At 44.2% G+C, this 22,179-nt stretch overlaps 1 protein-coding gene across 1 annotated transcript; it reads right to left on the bottom strand.

Annotated features, from left to right (window-relative positions):
• Positions 1-97: 97 nt before the first annotated feature.
• Positions 98-20,854, bottom strand: Mfsd1 (major facilitator superfamily domain containing 1). The gene is made up of 16 exons (XM_034500718.2): positions 20,641-20,854; positions 18,733-18,785; positions 17,714-17,826; positions 16,005-16,047; positions 15,320-15,387; positions 13,843-13,951; positions 10,919-11,021; positions 9,237-9,335; positions 8,754-8,865; positions 8,013-8,069; positions 7,471-7,627; positions 6,115-6,212; positions 4,326-4,438; positions 3,750-3,797; positions 3,016-3,073; positions 98-1,683 (listed from the first exon to the last, which is right to left on the bottom strand). Exons 1-15 carry the CDS (start codon positions 20,798-20,800, stop codon positions 3,021-3,023), a joined length of 1,386 nt encoding a protein of 461 aa, XP_034356609.1. The 5' UTR covers positions 20,801-20,854; the 3' UTR covers positions 98-1,683; positions 3,016-3,020.
• Positions 20,855-22,179: the final 1,325 nt, after the last annotated feature.

Below are 22,179 nucleotides of genomic sequence, written 5' to 3'. Positions count from 1 at the left end.
AAATATTAAATATAAGGTTTCTAAGCCAGAAGGCATGCAGCCCACCAACCCATTTGGGACCATTTTATTTGTATTGCCATTTATCCTCCAAAACAGGTTATTCCAATTACTTTTATTTTATACATTATTCAAAAAAAAAGAAAAGTTGTGTATAGACATTATGCTAGGCACTGGGATACATTCACTTGTTAACAAACCAGGCAATATCCCTGCTCTCGTGGAGCTGACAATCTAAGGAAGAACAAATACACCCCAAATCCATGGTGCCAGAAATTCCTGACAAATTGAAGTGAGCTAAAAAGGCACAGTATGAGTCTTCAAAGTTCATAGGTATCCTAAGTTATCTACGGCCTGAGTGTCCTGCAGAAGTTTCTATGTTAGAATGATTCTGGGCTGGAAACTACGGTTTTTATTTAAATCAGATGAAACCAGGTTAAAGTGTGCACTAGAGAATACACTCTAAGAGAAGGAAATCGCAATGGACAACCCTGTGAAAGGGGCAGGCACACACCTATTCATAAGCACGTCAAGGCTCCCCACACCTTGTGTGGACACACAATGGAAAGGACAGCTAGTGCAGAGGAGCCACTTCATGTACGTGACACGTGCTACAAGAGCCACATGTAGTCAAAGCCTCGAAACTCACAAGTGAAGAATGTATAACTATAAACCCAAAAGAAAAGGAATGCATTTTCAAAGCAAGAGCCTGAGGAGACCAGATGGTGCTGTATCCCTTGGAGCTGGAGTTAGGTGACTGTGAGCGGCCCCATGTGGATGCTAAGAACTGAACTGGGTCCTCTTGAAGAGCAGTAAACGTTCTTAACCACTGAGTCATGTCCACTCCTTTGATGCCAAAGCTAAGCACACAATGCTATGTACCACACGTACCCTACCCCTATAAAACTAATCAATGAGACTGTACTTAGGACACTTTCTTGATTGCAGCTTTGGTTTCTGGAGATTACCTTCCACAGAAAACTTGAAATCACTGTTGCAATGTTTAAAAAATATAAGACATCAGGTATACCTTTTGCATTGGTGTTATGTACTCATGTACATAGGTAGCCATCGTAAATTGAAGGACACTTTTATTGTCTTTAAGAAAAAGAAAGAAAAAACTCCCAAAGGTTAGCTGCCCAGCAGCCATCACTAATAACATTCATACATAATCTCCTACTGGAAAACATGGAGCAACTGCACACTGTTCTCTAGGACACGGTGAGCGTGGTTAAATACCATTCTTTATTATGGACGTAACAGCCTTCTACCCCAGCCCCTCAGGTTTTGTGCGTTTTTTTTTTTTTTTTTTTTTCTTTTCTTTTCTTTTCTTTTCTTTTTCCTGCTATAATACAAAGGAAAGGTTACTTTTGAAGGATGCACTTATTAAAAACCACCCCAGCAGAAGATGCAGACCCTTACAGAGAGGTCCTTACTGAACTTCGCCTGAATGTTCCAGATTCCCTGAACTGTTCACTGCTGACTAGAAATCTTTCATAATACATGGTTACAAAAGGCTTAAGTAGTCTGCATGAACCACTTTAAGTATATTTATTTCAAATATAAATATATTTTCCACTCTATTATTTTCCTAAATGACTTTTTTAAAAAGAAACTCTTCCTGAAGGTTTCCAGTCAGCAGCGAATGCCATCCCTTCTCACGGCACAGTCATTTCAGAGCTTTATCTGTAAAACATAACACGAGAAATTACCCAAAAAGTAGCAAAAAAAAAAAAAAGACAGGAAGCTCCATGCAGTTTTCAGAATGAGAAGTGTATGTAACATTGTAAAATACATGATGGTGTTTCTGTTTCCTATTATTTCTAAGCACTTAAGCCATTAAGCCTCTTGTGATTCAAAGATTTATTTGCAAATACACAAATCATGTTTATTGGGGCAGCGGAGTGCATAAGTGCAGGTGCCCGCAGAAGAGACCCTGGGCTCCCCAGAGCTGCTGTTCCGGTCCTTCCTGAGATCCCAACATGGGCACTGGAACTGACCTCTGGGCCTCTGTAAGGGCAGTACACACTTTTAACCACTGAGCCAGCTCTTTAACCTTTCACTTCCAATTTTATAACAATTTTAAACAAGACTACCACCCTACTTTAAAAAACATGGGCTGTTATACCAGACTTCATCCTATTCAAGTCTCAAAACTTAATAATCAGATGACAGGTATATCTACAAATAAATCTTTAAATCATAAGAAGCTTAATGGCTAAATTTTTTTAGAAATAACAGGAAACAGAAATACCGTCATACTTTAGCACATACTTATAAAAAAAATAACTTAAACCCAATACTATAATCTTTCGAAAAGCAAACAGCATACAGGTATCAAGATGTAACTGGACACAGCCTGGAGTCACCAGGGACAGAATGTAAAACAGATGAGACTGGCCCGTGAGCTTGTCTGCTGGGCACTATCTTGACTGTTAATTGATGCAGTTCGTGCACCAAGAAGCAGTGTCATCCCTGCACAGGAGGTCACGGGCTGCACAGGCAAGGCAGGTATGCATGGGCCAGTGAGAAGGAGCCAGCAAGCAGCGTTCCTGCTTCGAGTTCCTGCCAACTTCTCTCAATGACAGGACTGTAACCTGGAATAAACAGTTTCCTCCCCAAGCAGCTTTTGGTCAGAGCATTTTAACCCAGCCCAGAATGAAAGTAGTAGTAGGGAAAGTTGAAATGTTATCTTACCCCCTGTCAGAAAGTCCAGCTGACAGAGAGAAGGAGGGGCACATGCAGGCAACACGGGCGCAGGGCAGGGCCGCGCTCCACGAACAAGCCCTGCACTGCCCGGAAGGCAACAAGTTCAGTTCCTTTTCTTTCTTTCATTTTACATCTTGATGGTTATCTTAGATTTCCTAAAATAAGAACTGTGTACTGCTTTTTTCCAGACCTAATTATTGGCTCTTAAAAATCAAGAAAGCAACTAATATCTTTAAAGTCTAAACCTTACTGGAAATAAATGCCCCTAGTTAAGAGTTTCAATATCCAATCTCCCCAGTACGTACTCACCCTGGCTAAGAAAGCTTCATTCGTTCCCTTTGTTTTGCAGAATAATTTAGATTCCCACCTAAAACGTAAATGAACATATTTTAAGTAACATGAATAATTAAAATCCAATCATACATAAAGTGTGTGAAAGATAAAAAAGAATATATCCTATAAATCATGCTTTAATTTTAGCTTTATATTTTTAAGAGTGAAAGTATGTGTTAACGAAAACATTGTGTTAGATGTTAGTAATACTGAACATTAAGAAAAATTGAAACAAATTTAAATTTATACAGGCAACATGGAGTTACATTCTCCATTACCTTCTACCATGCCCTTTAAGAACAGACAATTAGAAAGATTAATACAGACAACATCAAACTCTTATTAAGAAAAAGAAATATTCTAATGCATATTAACATGTACTAGTTTTAAAAATCTGTTATTTCTAATTCTAACTCAAACATGTTCAACACTAAAGTAAAAATTTTTACTTTCACTTTTTTAGATATGAGAATATGAGGGTCTTGGGGGGGGGTTGCTAATATACACCTGAGATTTTATATTATCAAACACTGATTTACCTAGAAATGAGCTGCCTAATGGCAATTCTAACATGTGATGGTCCAGAATGTGTGATTATAAACTTAGGTTCCTGTCACTAAGACTGGGAAATCACTAACACAAACTGAAAACAGCACTGGCCCTCAATACAATCCACCCGAGATGAAGAAGAAATCTAGAGAGCTCATTACCTTGGGCACGGTTCACCAAATACAGAAAGACCACAGCTAACAGTGACACTGGAAAACACAAGGCACACTTGTAAATGGCACCAATGCAATCCAACTGAAGCACAGACCAAGTTCCTCTTCATCGACATTTAAAAAAACACTGTACATTTTTGCTTCTGAGAGCCCTGAAGTACCACAGCGTTTTTGCCCATAGGGAATCACTGCTGCTTAGCCCAGGAAGGGTAGAGCCGGAGAATAGCTGGGGCCCTACAGGAGAGGGAGCCCACACAACCCCAGGCAGCACCCGCCCTGACCCTCTTTCCTCTCTTCTTGTCTTCAGAACTCGTGGCACCTCTGCAGGGATTTCCATCCGAGAAAAACACGTGCTTTTACAAATGAACAAAATCAGAACTTTAACCTTAGCTTCCTAGAAGCCCAGAGCTACTTCAGAGACCAAGGCAGAGCTTGGCTTTCCACCCTGACTTGCTGAGACACACTGTCTAGTGTACTTTAAACAATATGACAAAGCCCAATTATAAAAACATCAACGCTTTACTATGTTATAAGAAAGCAAACACTGCCACATGACACACTCACAAGAAACACAGGCAATGAAGAACACCTCCAGAAGCAAGTATCCCTGAGTGTCCAGTATCATGCCAGCAAGGATGGAGATGACGGCCAGCCCAAGGTTCTGAATAGACTGCATGCTACAATTTCCAGAAACAGTAACACATCATTGTCAAAAGTCTTCATACACGGATTAACTTCACTGTTAATATCAGCATCTGAAACCACACACTACCGGTGCTTTGAAAGACTTTCAATCAGGGAGCAAATGGATAGATTTTGGTTTGAGATAAGGAGATTATGTCACCCTGCTGGCCTGGAGCTCACTTTGTGGACCAAGCTTGCCTCACTTCACCAAGGTCCACCTGACTCTGACTCGAGTGCTGGGATTAAAGGTGTACATCACCATACCCAGCAGATTTTGGGTTTTATCCTAGACTGTTTCTGCTACCAGACCATCTTATGGGTTATAGTTTACTCCACCTGTCTTGCTAGAGGCTTACCCTGCTTGATGGCCAACTGTAACTACAGTTAACTAGACTAAGAAGCACCTGACAGAAAAGTACTCTTCTAGGCGTGACTATTGGTCATGTCCAAAGAGGAGTAACGTAAGTGGGAAAGACCTGAATATGGACCACACCATCCCATGGGCTGGAGGCCTGAATAGAATAAAAGGGCAGTGTGAGGCTGTTCTTGGTCGTCAACTGGACTGCATCTGGAATTAACTAAAACCCCAAAATGTAGGGCACACCATGAGGGAAGTGGGAAGATCCACTTCTAATCAGGATCTTTGCGGTGGGAAGACACACCTCCAATCTGAGCCACACCTTCTGCTGGAAGCCTATATAAGGACACAGATAATGGCTCTCTCCTCGTTAGCACCTCCATTCCTTCACTGGCAATAGAGTCTACTTCTTTGGCATTCTGACATTTACTGAAGACCAGCTGAGATATCCAGCCTTATCAAATAAACTACTGGATTCCTGAACCTTCTGTTCATAGACAGCCATTGTTGGATTTACTGGTTTGAAAGAAAATGGCCTCCGTAGGCTCACAGAGAGTGACATTAATATGAAGTGTGGCCTTGTTGGAGGAGGTATGTCTGTATCTCAGCTCTCCTCCTGCTGCCTAAAGATCAAGATGTAGAACTCTCAGCTCCTTCTCCAGTACCATGTCTGTCTGGATGCTGCCATGTTTCCCTCCATGACAAGGATAAACTAAACCTCTAAAATGTAAGCCAGCCTCAATTAAATGTTTTCCTTTATAGGAGCTGCCATGGTCATTTGTCTCTTCACAGCAGTAAAACCCTAAGACACTGGATTAACTGGACCACAGTCTGTAAGTCATTTTAATAAGTTTTGTTCTGTATATATAGAGAGATGCAGTCTATAAATTCTGCTGCTTTGGAGAACCCTGACTAACAGAAGAGGAAAGGAAGAAAAACCTCAGTGCAGACGTATGTGTGTGTGAGTAGCACATGCCTGCATATCTGTCTGCCCGCTTCCTGGCTGCCATGATGGAGCTGCCTCACCACAGGCCCAGAATCAATACAACAAAGACCGATATCTCTAAAACCAGGAGCTATAATGAGCCCTCCTCCATTGAGCTGTTTTCCCCAGATCACAGTTAGGGAAAGTGACCAGAAACACCACACATGACACCTGCTTAAATGGATTAACTGATGTTCCTAGTTATATGCAGGCTCAGAGCTGTCCCAGAACCCTGAGCATAACTACATTAGAACACACAGGATGTTCCAATAACTGATCACAGCAGCAGGCGTACGTCTGATCTGCGGTAGAAACACAATACTTACAATCCATATGCAGTTCCCAGTTGGTGTTCAGGAACTAAGAATGCCACCATTGGCCACAGCGCGCAGGCCAACAATGAGTAGGAAAACCCCAGGAGACACTAGACGGGAAGACAGAGCAGTGCAGTATGTATCAGGTGACAGGGGATTCTCAGGGAAGACAATCGGTGAAAGTGACATCCTAGCTAAACAGAGTACACACCTAGTCACTGTAATTAGACTAACACTTTAAATCCGAAGCTCAGTCGTGGGCCTCTCTCAGTACCCTCCACTGTTCTAACCATTTTCACTTGTGATATAAACAGACATAAACTATCTGGGCCACTGTCCAGTCAAGGGCACAGTTACCTGGCAAAAATTTCTTACCCAAGTTTTCAGGTAACCTGATTAGTTCCTTAATTATAAAGGAAGTAATCACGGCAGCAGAGTGACCTGATTCTGCTGCTGCCTCTGGATGATAAGTTCTGATCTGAGAAGCAGAGCAGGGACAGAACCACCCTCACCAGCACTTGTCAGACTCTGTAAGGCTGCCTTTTCCTCAATACAAAAGGCACTAGCCAAGCATGGTGCTGGCATGCCTGTGGGAGGAGGGATGAGCCAAGGCCAGCCAAGGCTGCACGGAGAATATGGGGGTCACTGTAGCTATATATAAACAAGAATGTGTCTTAATTTAAACTGAATTTAAATTGAGTGTTACATGTACCCATCAGACTGGTAAATATGAAATAATGCTGGCTCCGATACCAGCAAGGAAAATGGGCAGATCTGTGTGTGGCTGGCAAAGTCACAGGTGAATAGTAAGTTCTTGTCACATCTGTCAGATGACCACTGCACAGAGCCTCTACAGCGGCACTGCTACTCTTAGAACCTGAATGTCCCTCTAGGAAGGCTTCCGGGTACTGTCCACTGGGTCCATAACCACTTATGCTCAAGATGTTCCTTTAAGAACAAGTAAGAAACTCAGCACTCAGCCTGCACTCCCTAAAGACAACAAAACCTCCATGGATAGATTGCTATCCTTTAAACTTTAAGAGTCAAAGTCAAACAGACACTAGGCTGCAAGACTGGCCACTTTTAATGAGATGACTTATTTTAGTGAAGTTCAGCAAAGTCACTGGAAGTGATTAGAGACTATTTTATTTCAAATTCTACTTCAGCATTGAAGATTCCCTACTAAATAAGCCATTTGAAAGCAAACTTCATAAATTAATAACTGACCATTCTTTTTTAAATAAATACTTATTTGTCAAGATTAAAGTGAAGCCATGTCCCCCGTCAGCTGCCAGCTGGGGTTGCTGGGTGCAGCAAACATGGACTTGGGGTTCTCTCTAAAGCCCTCAGCATCCCTCTCAACATTACCATAGCAATCCATGGGTTCCAAAAGGTGAAGGCCAGCATCATGTGGGACACGAGGGTGGCAGCTACCGCATACAGGACCCAGATGATGTTCTTCCCAGTCTTATCCACCAGGAGTCCAAATATTGGGGACATGGGAGCTGATATGATATATACAACACTGCCCAGAGAGCATAAGGCGTTAATAGAACACAACACCATTAGAAACTAAGTATCAAAGCACTCCCTAAGATACCCACAAAGCAAAGCCTTGGCTCCTCTAATTTGGCACCCTTCCAAAATGAGAGCCCAAGAACAAAAATATAAAAATCATTCCAAGAATTCTTTGGGTTTTCTCTTTATGCAAAGCCAGGCTCCTGGGATTTGGGTCTGTGGTGTTGGGTATGGGGAGTTGAGAAGGGGCGGGGGGGGGGCACTTTGGTGTCAGGGATGTGGTGGGGGGTTGGGGGGCTGCAGTCACACAATATTTGTGGCCGCTCACGTGTGGCCTCTGCTTATGCATACATCACACATCGCAACAAGCACCTACAGATTACACCAAATACCTGTTAACTGCACTTGCTGACTGGGAAGAAAATCTGAATTTCTCCATGAAGAAAACTCTAAAATTAAAAAAGAAAAGTGTGCACATTAGAAAGAACTACTTTGTTTTCAAGAAATAAAGAAAAAAATTAAAAATAACTCTTAACATTGAATAAGCTTTTCTTCCACTGTTGTCTCCTATCCATCCTAGAGCCACCTGCTACAGCGCAAGTATTCACTACTTCACTGACTGAATCCAGATTGGTCGACACATTTTCAGAACAGCAAATCGAAAAGCAGGAGTGCAGAGGTCCTTTCCCATGGAATAGGGTTCTTGCCGTAAAGGGACTGTATAGTCTTGAAGGTTACAAAGACACAAAGCCCATCCCTACACGCTGCAGCAGCCAATGACTGAGGAGAGAAGCAGGCACAGCAGGCAAGGACCTGCCTTGATGCCTGAATCTGAGTCTGGCAGAATCTGCCTGAGGTAGACAGTGCACAGCCTCACTCACAGCAGGGAGCCTCCCGACCCAAGAACAGAAAGAAAAATCTAAAAGTCTTTCTTCAAGAGGATAAAGAAAGTAGTAAAACAATGTTGAACCTGGAACTAAAAACACCTAAAACGCCCACTGTATCCCCGAATGTAAAATAATCAGTCTAGGTATAGAGTGTCCACAGTAGGAAAATTAACCACAAAGACACCCACTCGTTGATGTGACTCACCCTCATTACAATCTCTAACTAGAATGCTAGGGAACACTCACTTGCCCAGCCCGATGAAAGGGAACACCGCCACGTAGTAGCAGACACAGATGACGAAGACCAGCAACAGGGGTAAGGAGAAGTCCTTTATATCCGTCAATTTAATGACTTCACCTTCAGAAAAGGAAGACACATTATCTCATAAACCTAAGCACCTGTAGTCATCATTAGTCATTGTTTTTATTCATATAATAATAATAAAAACACTTTCCCAGAAAATCTCACAGACATTCGTCTGTGAAATACATTACCAAGTACTAGGAGGAAGAAAGCAGAAGTTGGTACTGTAGGAACTAGGATCATTTAACAAATAAACAAAACAAAATCAAGAATGTACATTCTGCTAAAACATTAAAAGGGGGATACAAACAAAAATGGAGACAAGCAGAAGTGGATGTGGAGACAGCACCACAGCACTGTGCAGCGTGCTCACGGGACTGTCGACTACCGCCAAGGCCCCCTGAGTCCCACTCGCAATGATGTACCTGTTTTTCCTTGTTCTTTATGAAGTATTTTCTCTGCTCTCCGATCCAAATAAGCAAGGGCCAAAGCACAGATTAGTGAAAGAATGCACGTTATACCCCCTAAAAAAAAGAGAGAGAGAGGGGGAGAGAGAGAAATATTAGAAGGTTCGGGGGCTTGGAGAAAGCGGCACACTGCATGAAGAGCAGCTGTGTGGCCACTGAGAGAACGGCTAAGACAGAGCTAAGGAAAGCCTGCCGACGCGAGTGCAGACACAAGGAACAGAATGGCAGACACCCAGCAGGCAGACTGCATCATAGCTGTTTCTCAATAGAAGGCTGGCAATTAGAAGGAAAACACTGGAACCAAACACTCCAGTCCTGTAGACTGCGGAGAGTACATGACCAGCCACGGAAAGGTGAAGATGGACAGACCCTTGCGCTCGCTGTCAGCTGGTCTTAGCTGAATCAGTGAGTTTCCATGAGAGACCTCGTCTCCAAAACTAAGGTGGAGAATGATCGTGGAAGACACCTAACATTGAGCTCTGGCCTCTACATGATGTAACATGTACACACATGTGCACAGAACAATGCGGACACATACATACATCACAGAAAGAAACAGCAGGGGAGGAACCTTCTCTGACCTGTGCGCTACAGAAGTACAGAGAGCCAGCAGCCACGGACTCTACTGCCACCCTTGACAAGGTGGTGGTTCGTAGCCTGTGAGGCTCAGCCCCCGTGTGTAACATGAGAAGTGCTCACTCAATGAAGTGTCTTTTCTACCTCCAAAACACAACATAATTCCGCACATGGAGAAAACTGAATGCAAGTACAAAAGCTTATATGAGACTGAGTGTTTGAGAAGGTGGACAGCCTTGAGGTGAGATTCCTGTTAGCACTGCCCCTCCATGCCCTCTTTTAACCAGGCTGTGTGCATCAAGCCAATACAAGGGGTAAAAGATATGCAAATCGAGCCTTCACCCCACTGTGCCACAAGCCATGGTGGAGCCCTGTGAGAAGCCACTGACACAAGGGTCGGACGCTGCCATAGAGTCTGAGAATCTCTGCTGAGGGCAGCCTGAAAGGGCCACACGGAGCTTCACCCTCTACTCGGTGACTCGCCACTCAGCAACTGGCACCATGGAATGGGCTCAGAGAACTTAGGGACAGCAAGGACACACACAGTACGCAGACCCACAACTTTTCAGAACACTGAGATAAACTGTCTTGTCCTAGATAAAGAAACTAGTTATGGGCAGTGAAGAATGGACCCAGGTTCCTGGCTCTCAACTCAGTGGGCTTTGCACTGTCCCGCACCACATCTCTCCAGTGTCCTGGCTGAGCCCGAGCAGAAGGACCCAGTTTCCCCCTGCCACCCGCTCCTGTGAGTCACCTGGGTATACTCCCTGGATGGCCTGCCTTCACTCAACACAATCTCTCTGAACATACAATATGGAAGTGACCACACTGAGGAACACAGGGGAGAATCAGATCCTCCTTCAGAAACGGCAATAGACATGCAAACAAGGTATATGACTGTCTTTTTCTAAACAGTCAAAATAACTAATGCACTGTGGAGGGAAAACCCCGTAACCTCCAAGGATGGGAGTCTGGGACTGAGCCCAGAGTTCTTGCCTGTTTGGCACATCTCCTACGACAGACCCTCAAAAGGGACAAGACATGGGACACAAGGAGTCACTCACCAATCATAAGTGTCACGCCCAGGGTCATGTGGCCAGCTGAGCCCAATGATGCTTCAATCTTCCCATACAGCCAGCCCATGAGGTTCATGTTCACTGTGCTTCCCTGAGGAAGGAAAACAGGTTTCTCAGTTACTAACACTGGGGGAAGTTTACTCATAGTGCCTTAGTGTAACCAGAATCCAGATTACACAGAAGATAATCTGGTTAGACTGAGGAGGGGTAAGACGGACCTCTAATCCAGATCTCTGAGGTGGAAGACGCACCTCTAATCTGAGTCACAACTTCTGCTGAAAGCCCGTGTAAGGACATGGAAAAAAGAAAGCTCTTGCTCTTTGCCTGCTTGTCCTCACCCTGCTAGCAAGTCCATTCCTTCACTGGCATTAGAGCCTGCTTCTTCAGGATTCCAGCACAAGCTGAAGACCAGCTGAGACCCCAGCCTTCTCTCCTGAAGTACTACGGGATTCCTGGACCTTCTATTCACAGACAGCCACTGTTGGATTAGCTGGGCTGCGGCCTGCAAGTCATTCTACTAAATCCCTTTCATAAACAGATTCAGTCTATAACTCTTGAGAACTCTATAACTTAAACACACTATGGATGTGCTCTGAGGATTTAAAAGACTTAATCCATTCCCAGTGTGCTCTCCCTGCCTCCTACTGACAGATGAAGATGTGAGCTCTCTCTGTCATCTCCTCATGTCTTCGCTCTGCCACCAGAGGCTCTAATCCTGACACCATAAGCTCAATTAAACACTTTCTTTTATAAGTTGCCTTGGTCATGGTCACAATCATGATGGGGTTGTTAAAGCAATAGAAAAGAAATTAAGAGTGGGCTAGAGATGAGAGATCATGTGATCCTGAGTAAGCCTCCCTCTGCAGTCCTGAAAAGCAACTCTGGCTGGCTAGTTTCTACAAACCGGGCAGTCATGCTCCAGCAATAGGCCAAAACAAGATGGGTCTGAGATCGGGCTACTGGCAGTACAGTAAGACATGTTCAGAAGATGGATGTGGTTTTCTGGTACAGCCGATAGCATGTGCTGACAAATATGTCAGAGGATGGAAGGAGGTGGAGCACAGGGTGACACCAATGTTCTGTACAAGAAACCACACGAAGAAAGTAGCCCTTGCTGAGGAGAAACTCCTCAAGAGCTGATCTGAGGAATGGTGGGGAGAATATGAAGAAGTGGGTACAGCGTAAGTTCAGTTCAGGGAAACTGGACAGCCTGTGTGAGTCAGGAATTGGGGAGAAAGGCCTGGACGAAGACAGCCAAGGGAAACTCTGAGTACACGTGAGGAATTCAAGGGAAAGCCCGGACAAGTATCATGAACCTGGAAACAAGGCAATGCTATTCAACCTCACAAAACTAGGTAAGCTCTCCGAGGCTCTGAGTGCTGAAAGAGATGAGACACCAAAGCCACGGCCTAGAGCACCCTCACGTTTACAGCCATGATTGGAGAGAGAGAGGAGGATCTGACGGAGATGTGAGATGAGGCCTGAGTCTCAGGAACTAACAGGAGGAGGGTGGAGGAAAGCATTGCTCAGCTGGGCAATCAAGCAAGCTTCCCGGCAGTGGCGAACTCCTCAGCTGAGCTGCCGTGGTGCTATCGCCTGGCTCAGTGCTTGCTGAACCAGTGAGCGTAAAAGGAGCAAACTACAAAGGAAAATCAAAACAATACTCAACCTCCGGCCCCAGCCATAGCAGGATGGAGATACTTAAGACTCCCTGTCTCACAGGATGCATTAATCAAACCATTAGAGCTGCTGGGTACCCTCCCTAAGACAAAATATAAAACACCACAATCACTTCTAGTTCTAACCACCAGGAGTCTGGCTGATGGAGAGAAAGTCCAATGAGATGTGAGCATCATGGTGAGGAAGCCAAACATCCCGTGAGATGACTTAGATCTGGAAAAAACCATGCCTGATTGGGAACTGAAGAGCCATCGAATGCCAGGCGCAAACAATTAACACTGGGGGGGGGGGAGGGGGGTGGACAGTCAGTAAAGGCCCTTTGTGGGAAAAGGCTTCATCTGTGTCAGGTGGAGTATCAGGAGTTCATGGTGTTTCACGCCTTTAAACTCATCACTCTAAAGGCAGAGGCAAGCAGACTTCTGTGAGTTCAAGGCCAGCTTGACCCACACAGCAAGTTACAGGCCAGCCAGAACTCCACAGTAAGGCTGTCAATAAATAAATAAATAAATAAATAAATAAATAAATGTTAACTGAGAGAGAATGGGCTGCCCCACTGCAGAGTGAGCTTCCTACCAATGGAAATGTGAAAGCAGAACATGGATGTATGGATGGATGAATGGATGAATGGATGGATGGATGGATGGATGGATGGATGGATGGATGGATGGGACAGATAGATGGGTGGGTGGACGAACAGATGGATGACTGGATGTGTAGAGAGATTTTTGAAGCAAGGTACAATAATGGTTGAGAAATTAGGCAAGCTTTATCCAGACACTTTGAACTAATGTTTATGACTGCTTCACTGAAGACAATATAAATGTCTAAGTCCTGGAGAATTATATACAAACAGGGGCTATAAGTGGCTCCACGGTCAGAGTGCTTTGTGCAATCAGGAAGACAAGAATTCAGATCACAGCTCCCATGTAACAAGCCAACTGTCCCTGCATGCCAAATAACTCTGATCTGTGGAGACTGAGGACAGTTGCCTTCAAATGAACAAGCGGAGAATGACGAAGGAGGTCACCCAATGCCCTCTTCCGACCTCCGCATGCAGAGGTACCACACAGACACACAAGCAAGTATTTTTTTAAAAGACCCATAGAAATCACTGCCTACTGTTTCACATCCAAGTGTGCCCTAGCATACTTCTTTCTACGACTGAAGAGATCATTACAAGACTCAGTCTCATGCTTCCTATTGGGCCCCACCATGCCTGTCACCATACTTACAATTCTGGCCATGCTGAGTTGAAGTCCAAACACCAGGTTTAATTCTTTCCCTTTAAACCAACTCACAGCATATGTATTCTGGGCAACTGCTAAGGACTCCCCACCAATCCTAAATATGGGAGAAGAAAAGTCACAGCTTTGAAAGAAATCCCTGTTAGCCATTTTCTTCATCCCAGAGAGAAGTAGGATTTCCATCTCCTCTTGAATGGAGGAAGGCTGAAGTGCTTCAGCTAATAAGACACAGTGAAGCAAGACTGTGTGACCATGAGCATCCCAAAGATGGCAACTGCCATTTCAGTCCAACACTCACAGCTGGAGTCCCAAGCTACTTTGTAGGAAGCATAACCACCCTCACCAGAAAGCAAGGCACACAAGAGGCACCGCTTGAGGCACCCAACCTGAGTATCTAACATGCAGAACGAGCTTCCAGATGAGTCCAGCCTCCGGCCTTACAGGAATCTCTGCAGCAGAGATCCCAGACATCGGGACACAGACAACCCATCCACACACTCTAAAACTCAATTACTATTTTCTATTGTGATGTGTTGGAGTGATTTGGCATGCTGAATTAATTAGTAAAGACAGGCAGTGAGAGGAGCTACATAGGGAAGTCACCCTAGAGATTCTGTGCTAATTCAAGACACCTCAACAGGGAGCAGAAAGACATACATGACACCCCCTTCTGAAGAGATCATTACAAGACTTAGTCTTGTAATGAAGAAGATGCCCAGAGTAACCAATCTAGAAACTTGATGGTCCATACTTTTGTGAATGGGATTTAAATAAGTTTTCAATATAATCAAGTTTTAAAAGCTCAGGAAACGCATCATTTCTGAAGAAGCTTAAAATATTCAAACTCTACAAGCTAACCATGATCACTCAAAAAAACTAGTGTTAGTTAAATCAACTAAGAAGTACACTTACATAAATAGACTACATTTCAAAGATCTGAAGTAATTCCTCACTACAGGTCCAAGAATGGAGTTCTGTGAGGAGAATTCTGAGAGCTTGTAAGAAAACAAGCCGAGAGAGTCTTGTGACCTCCATTTCTTCAAAAGCACAAACATGTTCTTAGAGTGTGTTTCTGTGTCCCTCCCAGGTGTGACAGGAGTGAGTTCACGTCATTACAGCCAGCTGTTGTTGTTTATGCGCCTCTGTGGAAAAACATGTCTTTGACCACATGTGGCTTGTCCTTGTGACTGTACACTTTACTCTTCTTAAGACTCAGAGTATAAACTTTCTGGTGCTCTGAATGAAGTTGGCTATTCTACGAGGCTTTAGTCTGCCTCTCTTATGGACTTCACTTTCCCAGGTCCCATCCCATCTAGAGCAGTAAACACCTCACAAGAGACAATGTAAAGTACTAGAAGGGTGGGTCCGTGGGCTGGCTGGAATACGGAAGGCCCTAGCTTTAACTCTAGCATTGAAGGTCCTTAAGAAACACGGTAAGATAACATGAAGTTAAGTTATAACTTACCCAAACACAAACCTCCCAAGCTCCATCAGCCAAAAAGCATTAAATATACCACCCAGAGCAAATATGACCTGTAATATGAATAGTAATAAAAAAATAAATTCAGGATATTCAAAAGGAGTAAGTAACATGACAAATCCTCATTTCCACAACACTTTCACTAGCCTGCACTAATAAATACGAGAAACTAAAATACTAATGTTCATGCATTTAGCAGGACTTCTAGTCACCAGGAGGCAAGCCTCCAGCATACCTGGGAGGGATCTTTTGGGTAAGGTTAACCCACATGCAAATACCCACCCCAATGTGTGTGGCACCATTCTATGGGCTGAGCAGCATAAAGAAGAGAGCGAGCTGAACGTGCACCTGTCACTTCCTGTTTTCCTGACTGCAGGCAGGCACCATGTGACCAGCTGCTTCATGCTCCCACCATCGTTCCTCCCCCTCAAGCAGAGGGCTAAACAAACCCTTCTCCCTCCTTAGTCGCTTCTGCCAATCACAGCAATGAGGAAGTGACTAAGATAATGGAATTTAACGCTTAAAATTAATTATACCACATGGCCATTCATGGGCCCGATTAACAAATTAATCCATTCATTCATTCAGCATATTTTTTTCTAAGGGAATTAATTAAATAAGACTGCAAAGTCATTATCAAATAATGAATAAATATTTTGGCTTTTCTTACCTGTCCAATGCAAACAAAGCAGCTAAAAATAACTGTGCCCCACCTGAGTGAGAGAAAAAAAAAAAAAGTCATTTCTTCACATTATTGCCGGTAATCACAGAGTCTTATACTAATAACCACTTTGGGTTTTCTTTTCCCACTCTGCATCCAAGGAAGGCGAACACTCATCTGCAAACTTCCAGAGCCAAATGCTAACATAGAGAAGTCCAGAATTCTGACAGGATTCCGGGGGTTCATCAATGGCACAGGATCATTATCACCTCTTAAAACTTAAACAGTCTTCACAAGGTTCTCATTTAGAAATGGAAATTCTTTATCAAATGTCTATCAGAGTGTAGAGCCGAAGGCTAGTAAGAAAACCCAGTAGTTAACACCACGTGCTACTCTTGAAGAAGACCCGGGTTCAGGCAGCTCACAACTGCCTGTAACTCCAGCTCTGGGGATCAGACCCCTGTACTGGCCTCTGTGGCCGCCTCCACACGTGACATGTGTGCGTGTGCACAAAAATAAATCTTTATTTTACTAACTTAGAATTGATTCCAGGAAATTCTACTGGCTAATTCTAAGTTGGCTGTACTTCTTGGTAACTAAAAACTTCTTTTAGGAGACAAGTCTATGCCAAGTTAAGGAGTCAGTTACAGGTCCAACTACAGTTTATTAATATTTCACCAGAGCCACAAAACAGCACAATTAGAAGACTCTTCAAAAGTCATCAGAGCCAACTGCATTTCTGAAGCTAAAATTCACTCAAAGTCCTTGGAAAATCATGGCCTGAATGTTCTCTAAAACCGGAAAACTCAATGTCCCAAGATCTCTATCACCCCATGAAAAGGAATTCCTCCTCCGTAAGTGGAATTAGTTTCCCTAAAAATTCTATCCCTTGAGACCCAGTAAAATCTCAACACTTTTGTAATAATCAACTGTTTAAGATTCTTAAAAGCAAACCTATGCACACAAGGGTATCTCAACCCTTATCCATAAGAAAGGGTTTTAAAGCCACTCAGCAGCTCCACTTCTGCCTTCTGAAGAAAGCCCCAGCTGAGGCTCCCTGAGGTTCACTTGAAACACAGCCAATGAGAAAGACGAAAAGTGACAAAGCTCACGGCACTATTCCTCTTCAGCGCCAAATGACCGTGGCCACAAAAACTTCAATGGCCAAAGATGGGCAGAAATGGGGGGGGGTGTTGAATGTCTTAAATGTTACCAGAGCTGAGGGATATATCTCCAACAGGTGCAAAGACTTTACAACTGCATCTCTCATTTAATTCCTGTAGACGCTTGTAAGGTAGGAATTATTGCCCCTACTGAGCAGGGAGGAAGCGGAAGCTTAGGAAGCACTAAGTGTTAGCATTACAGGGGCTTCACCAAGTGGCAGCAAGAGGACTCACACATGGTTCGCCTAGCCCAATTTAAGAGCATAATTTACCTCTGGAAACTCCAATTTAAGAGCATAATTTACCTCTGGAAACCGATGACCTTACCCCATAAGCAACATCTACCAGACCTGACCCTAATTAATAAACCAACCAGGCTGCAAGGATCAAGTCTAGAGCCAAAACCAATCTTTAAAAACAAAAACCAAATCATTTTGACCACCATATATCAATTCACAAGTCTATTCAGTTCTTTGAAGAAAAACTTCAACCCATTCCTACATTCTAATAACCAGGTTAAATTTACCCACAATTTAACTTTTTTTGCCAGCTTACCGTATTCCAAATACTCGGTCTATCAAAAAGCCACCCAAGAAACACAAAACTACATTGGGCCAAGAATACCAGGCATACAGCAGCATGAATTTCGTGGTATTCACTTCCATGTCCTAGATAGGGAGAAAAGAAAACTTTTTTCCATACAAGTTCTGCAATTAGCAAATCAAAACAAAACGTGGTGAAAACTGTGTTTCTGTACAGGGTATGTTTCTTAACCATTTGGGAACTGATTACTTCCTTGAGACTCTGAAAGCTACAAACCCTGGCCTTAGAATAACAGCCACACCTGGGAACATCTTCAGTCCGCATACTATTCCTCCAGCCTCATGGACTCCAGGACCTGTCACTGGTATGGAGGCCAACTCAGCCCTTTTCTGCCTCCTCTCTTCTCCCTTCTTCATTTCCGCCTGCATTATAGACTCCTCCCAAACAGAAAACAATCATCCTTGCCTAGTCTTATAAATGCAACCCTCTTTACCTCCTAATAGAATGCAAAGGACAACCTGTGCATTTTTCCTCTGCCTAATGGTTAAAAAAAAATTGCACACAATGATGGTCTAAATGCTCAAGAAATGACAAGTACAATTTAACAATTCAAAACCAGACTAAGAATGCAGACAGGACCAATACCCAGCAACTAGTATCCACAGTTATAAAAAGTAAATACCAGCAAAGCTTATCTAAGAAGGCTAAAGCTGTCCCACCACTCACTCACTCATGGTTCAGAGGAATGTAAGGTTCCCACCAACACCAGCATTTCTGGTAACACAGTGGGCAGAGTCCATAATTACCTATCTAAAGAATAAAGCCATCTCAAGTCATATATGTGTTATTCATGTGTTCCTTAAAGGAGTAAATTTGATCCCAGGAACTCTGCAGCTTGTGGGTCTAATACCAGACACTAACAGAGAAAGTGAACATCTCAGATGGGGCACCCCAAGAGCCCATTCCATCTCAGCGTCTCTAAGTCAGTACTCCAAAGCAAAGCAGCACAAGAACGTAGAGAATCTACTCACCCGTTTCACCTGAGTCTGAAGGGCAGCAGGGTTGTCATAGCAGAAATAGCTGCCTAGAAAAGGAAGAGCACATATTTCATTCAGAATGATGTCTCCATAAAAGTTTCAAGTTACAACTCATAACTAGTAACTCCCCTGAAGTGTTTAAAGTTTACTATGGCTGACATCATGAAAACAGATTTTTTGCTTGTTTGTTTTACACCACTTTCTAATCTACCATCTGAAAGAACTTCCACAATTTAGTGGTATGCACACACAGCAAACACCAGAAACTTGATTAAGAGGGCAACATGGACTGGTTTTAATCACTTTTGGTTTCTTTTTTTTTTTCATTCTTTCCATGTTTATTACTGTATTAACACCTTCATGAAATGGTTGCATTTTCCTTACTTAAAAAAAAAAAAAAAAAACTACAAGCATCCTCTACAGATGAATGTTAACTGTCCTCACTTTTCTCAAAAGCAGAGTGAACTTCAGCTATTCAAACCAAACCAGTATTTGAAATAAATTCTGATCCTGCAAACAAACAAACAAACAAAAAAAAAAAAAATACCCAGGAGCAAATAACTGAGTGGATATGGTGCTAGAAACAAGAACAACACAACCGTGAGTCTAAGGGATCAAATGAAAAGCAGCAATGTCTCCTGGGAGCGAGGAAAACTGACAGACTTGAGGAGGCCCCAAGGTAACACTGCCCGTTTCCCGCTGACTCTGTAAATACACAAAGCTACCGGTCCAAAGGTGGAGAAGGCGGCTAGAGAGGCAGGACTCTGGTTTCTCAAACCCCAACTTTCGGCCCAATCTACCTACCAAAAATAAACTGTCAGCTAGAGTAGGGGCAATTTCTTCAAGTGTTTTGTCTATGCTTTCTGGTTATTGATTCTAAACCTAGAAACTTCTGCTTCAGGATTTAACTGCTTATAAGAAACTCAATATCATGGTTTGTTTGTTTGGTTGCTTGCTTGCTTGCTTGTTGAGGAAAGATTTCACTTTTAACCGGGCAGTGGTGGCATATGCCTTTAATCCCAGCACCTGGGAGGCAGAGGCAGGAGGATTTCTGAGTTTAAGGCCAGCCTGGTCTACAGAGTGAGTTCCAGGACAGCCAAGGCTACACAGAGAAACCCTGTCTCGCAAAGCCCACGGTGGGGGGGGGGGGCGGCGGCTAGATCTCACTTTGTAGCCCTGGCTGGCCTCTCTAACTCACAGGGATTCACATGTCTCTGTCTTCCAGTACTGAGGGCACCACCATGGATACCATCTTCCAAAAAATAGAGAAACCAGAGCCCGGGGTATCTTTTATACACCAGGAGCATGTATTTCTGAATCTGATCCCCTAAAAACACACTTTTAAGCCAAGCCAGTAGTTATGAATCCGGACAGTTTCAATGTAAACTAAAAACTGTAACACAAGAGGGAAGGATGTCTTTTAAAGTATCTAATGAAAGTGTTTTCCGAGGAATCAGATTTCATAAGTGAAACCAATTTAACAAGTGCGGTCCTGCAGGACTGCCTCATAGAGGAAAGGTAAAAGCAGACTACTAAGGTGCACTTGGTGGTGAACACTATCCAAAGCGGATCCGAGCCCTAAAGGAATGCAAAGGAAAGCACTGGGGGTGGGAGGGGTCGCCTGGAGAGAGAGGAAGAGGGACTTAGTCACGCTCTGAAAGTCTGCCGAGCAAATGTTCTGAAACTCTCCCCAGCACGGCGCTCCGGGAGAAAGATCTGAGATTCCTTCTCATTTGCGTCCCCAGGGAGGAGCTGCCTGCACTCCGGGGCTTGGCAGGAACAAACGTCACCTCGCTCCCGACACTTGGAAAAAGCGGGCTCCCAAGTCCCGGCAGCAGTGCAGATCCGGGGACGCAAACTCCGGAATCCCTCTATCACCTGCCCCAACCCAACCCGGCTCACCGAAGCCCAGGAAGCACATCAGCGACAGCACCACGAGCCGGTGCGCCAGGTGGCTGGGGTCGCAGAGCGCGGGCAGAGCGCGAGGGGCGCCCTGGACCGCGCTGTCCGCCTCGGGACGGCCCCCGAGCAGCGCCTGTTCGTCCCCATCCTCGTCCTCCATCAGCTTGCAGCCCGGAGTGGAGCAGGAAGCAAAGGCAGGGCGGCAACGATCACGTGACCGCGCACGCTCACATGACTCTCTCGGGTCAGGGCTCGTAGTGCTCACGTGAACAGCTGCTCACGTGGTGGCGGGACTGGGGTGCTGCTTTGCTGCTGATTGGAGTGGAGGTGAGGGCGGGAATGGAAGTAGGCGACCGTGTCAGGTAGAGTAGGGTCCTCCTTAGCATCTGATTTAAGACCAGTAGGAAGTGCTGGTGCAGAAGTCCTGGTGAAAGGCTTGGCCTGAGCGGCCTAGGGTCCGTCTCACAGCTCCTCCCCTCCGTCACTTGGTCAACTCTTCATGCTCCCCGACCTGATGAACAACATCTGATGTACCTGGCACTTATGTACTAGAAAAGAGGACAAATTCTCTCTCACCTCAGAATATGGGTGAGAGAATTTACTTAGATGGACAGAAACTAATCATGTGGGTGGGTGGGTGGGTGGATGGATAACTGCGGCTGAAATAGACAATGAATTCCTCTAGGATTTATACGCTTATAATTACACGTTTATCTTGGAATAAGAAGTCGAGTAAAGTAGAAATCCGAAACGTCCTAAATGAGGACCCATTCAAAGATGTCCAACAGAGTATCAAACCACTAGGTTTATTTTGAGAAGCCTGATTTGGCAGCACAGCCTTCTACCCCACTTGCAGTAGAGTTTTGAGTAGCAAGACTAGGTGCTAGATAGCTGAGAAGGATGCGGCAGAAGCCAAAGTGAGAGGCTCAAAGCCAGTCTTGGAAGGTCAGTAGGTATGGCACCAAAGAGCTTCCAGTGACTGCTTACAAAGTAAAATGGGGACGTGTTTAAACAGTAGCACACGAGGTTTGAAAGAGGAGGAGGGCTTTTGGGTGTCTCCTAGATTTCCAGCTTGGGCCCTCCAAAGATATCCAAATATAGTGGATGAGGAAGCAGAGAGACTGTCAGAGAAGTGCCGTTTGGAAGGTTTGTGCATAGCTGCTTTCTACCTTGCATTCCCCTGACTCACTGTGCTTGGCCAGCACAGCGATCGTACCCCACCTTGGACTTATTCTTTCTCTCAGCATCATTTGTACTACAGTGAAGGACCTAGGCCACCATTTTACACTCCTTGGCTTTGCCAAAAGGATAGATTACTGAGTGTCTTGTACTGGCTAGTTTTATGTCAACTTGACACAAGCTGAAGTCATCTGAGAGGAGGGATCCTCAGATGAGAAAAATGCCTCCATGAAATGGGCCTGTAGGCAAAGCAGTAGGACATTTTCTTAATTAATGATTGTTGGGGAGGGCCCAGCTATCCTTGGGTTGGTAGTCTGGGGTTCTATAGAAAGCAGGCTGAACAAGCCATGAGGAGCAAGC

This window comes from Arvicanthis niloticus, chromosome 4, assembly GCF_011762505.2.
Source record: "Arvicanthis niloticus isolate mArvNil1 chromosome 4, mArvNil1.pat.X, whole genome shotgun sequence".
NCBI classification, from domain to species: domain Eukaryota; kingdom Metazoa; phylum Chordata; class Mammalia; order Rodentia; family Muridae; genus Arvicanthis; species Arvicanthis niloticus.
This window is presented reverse-complemented; position numbering and strand designations above follow the sequence as displayed.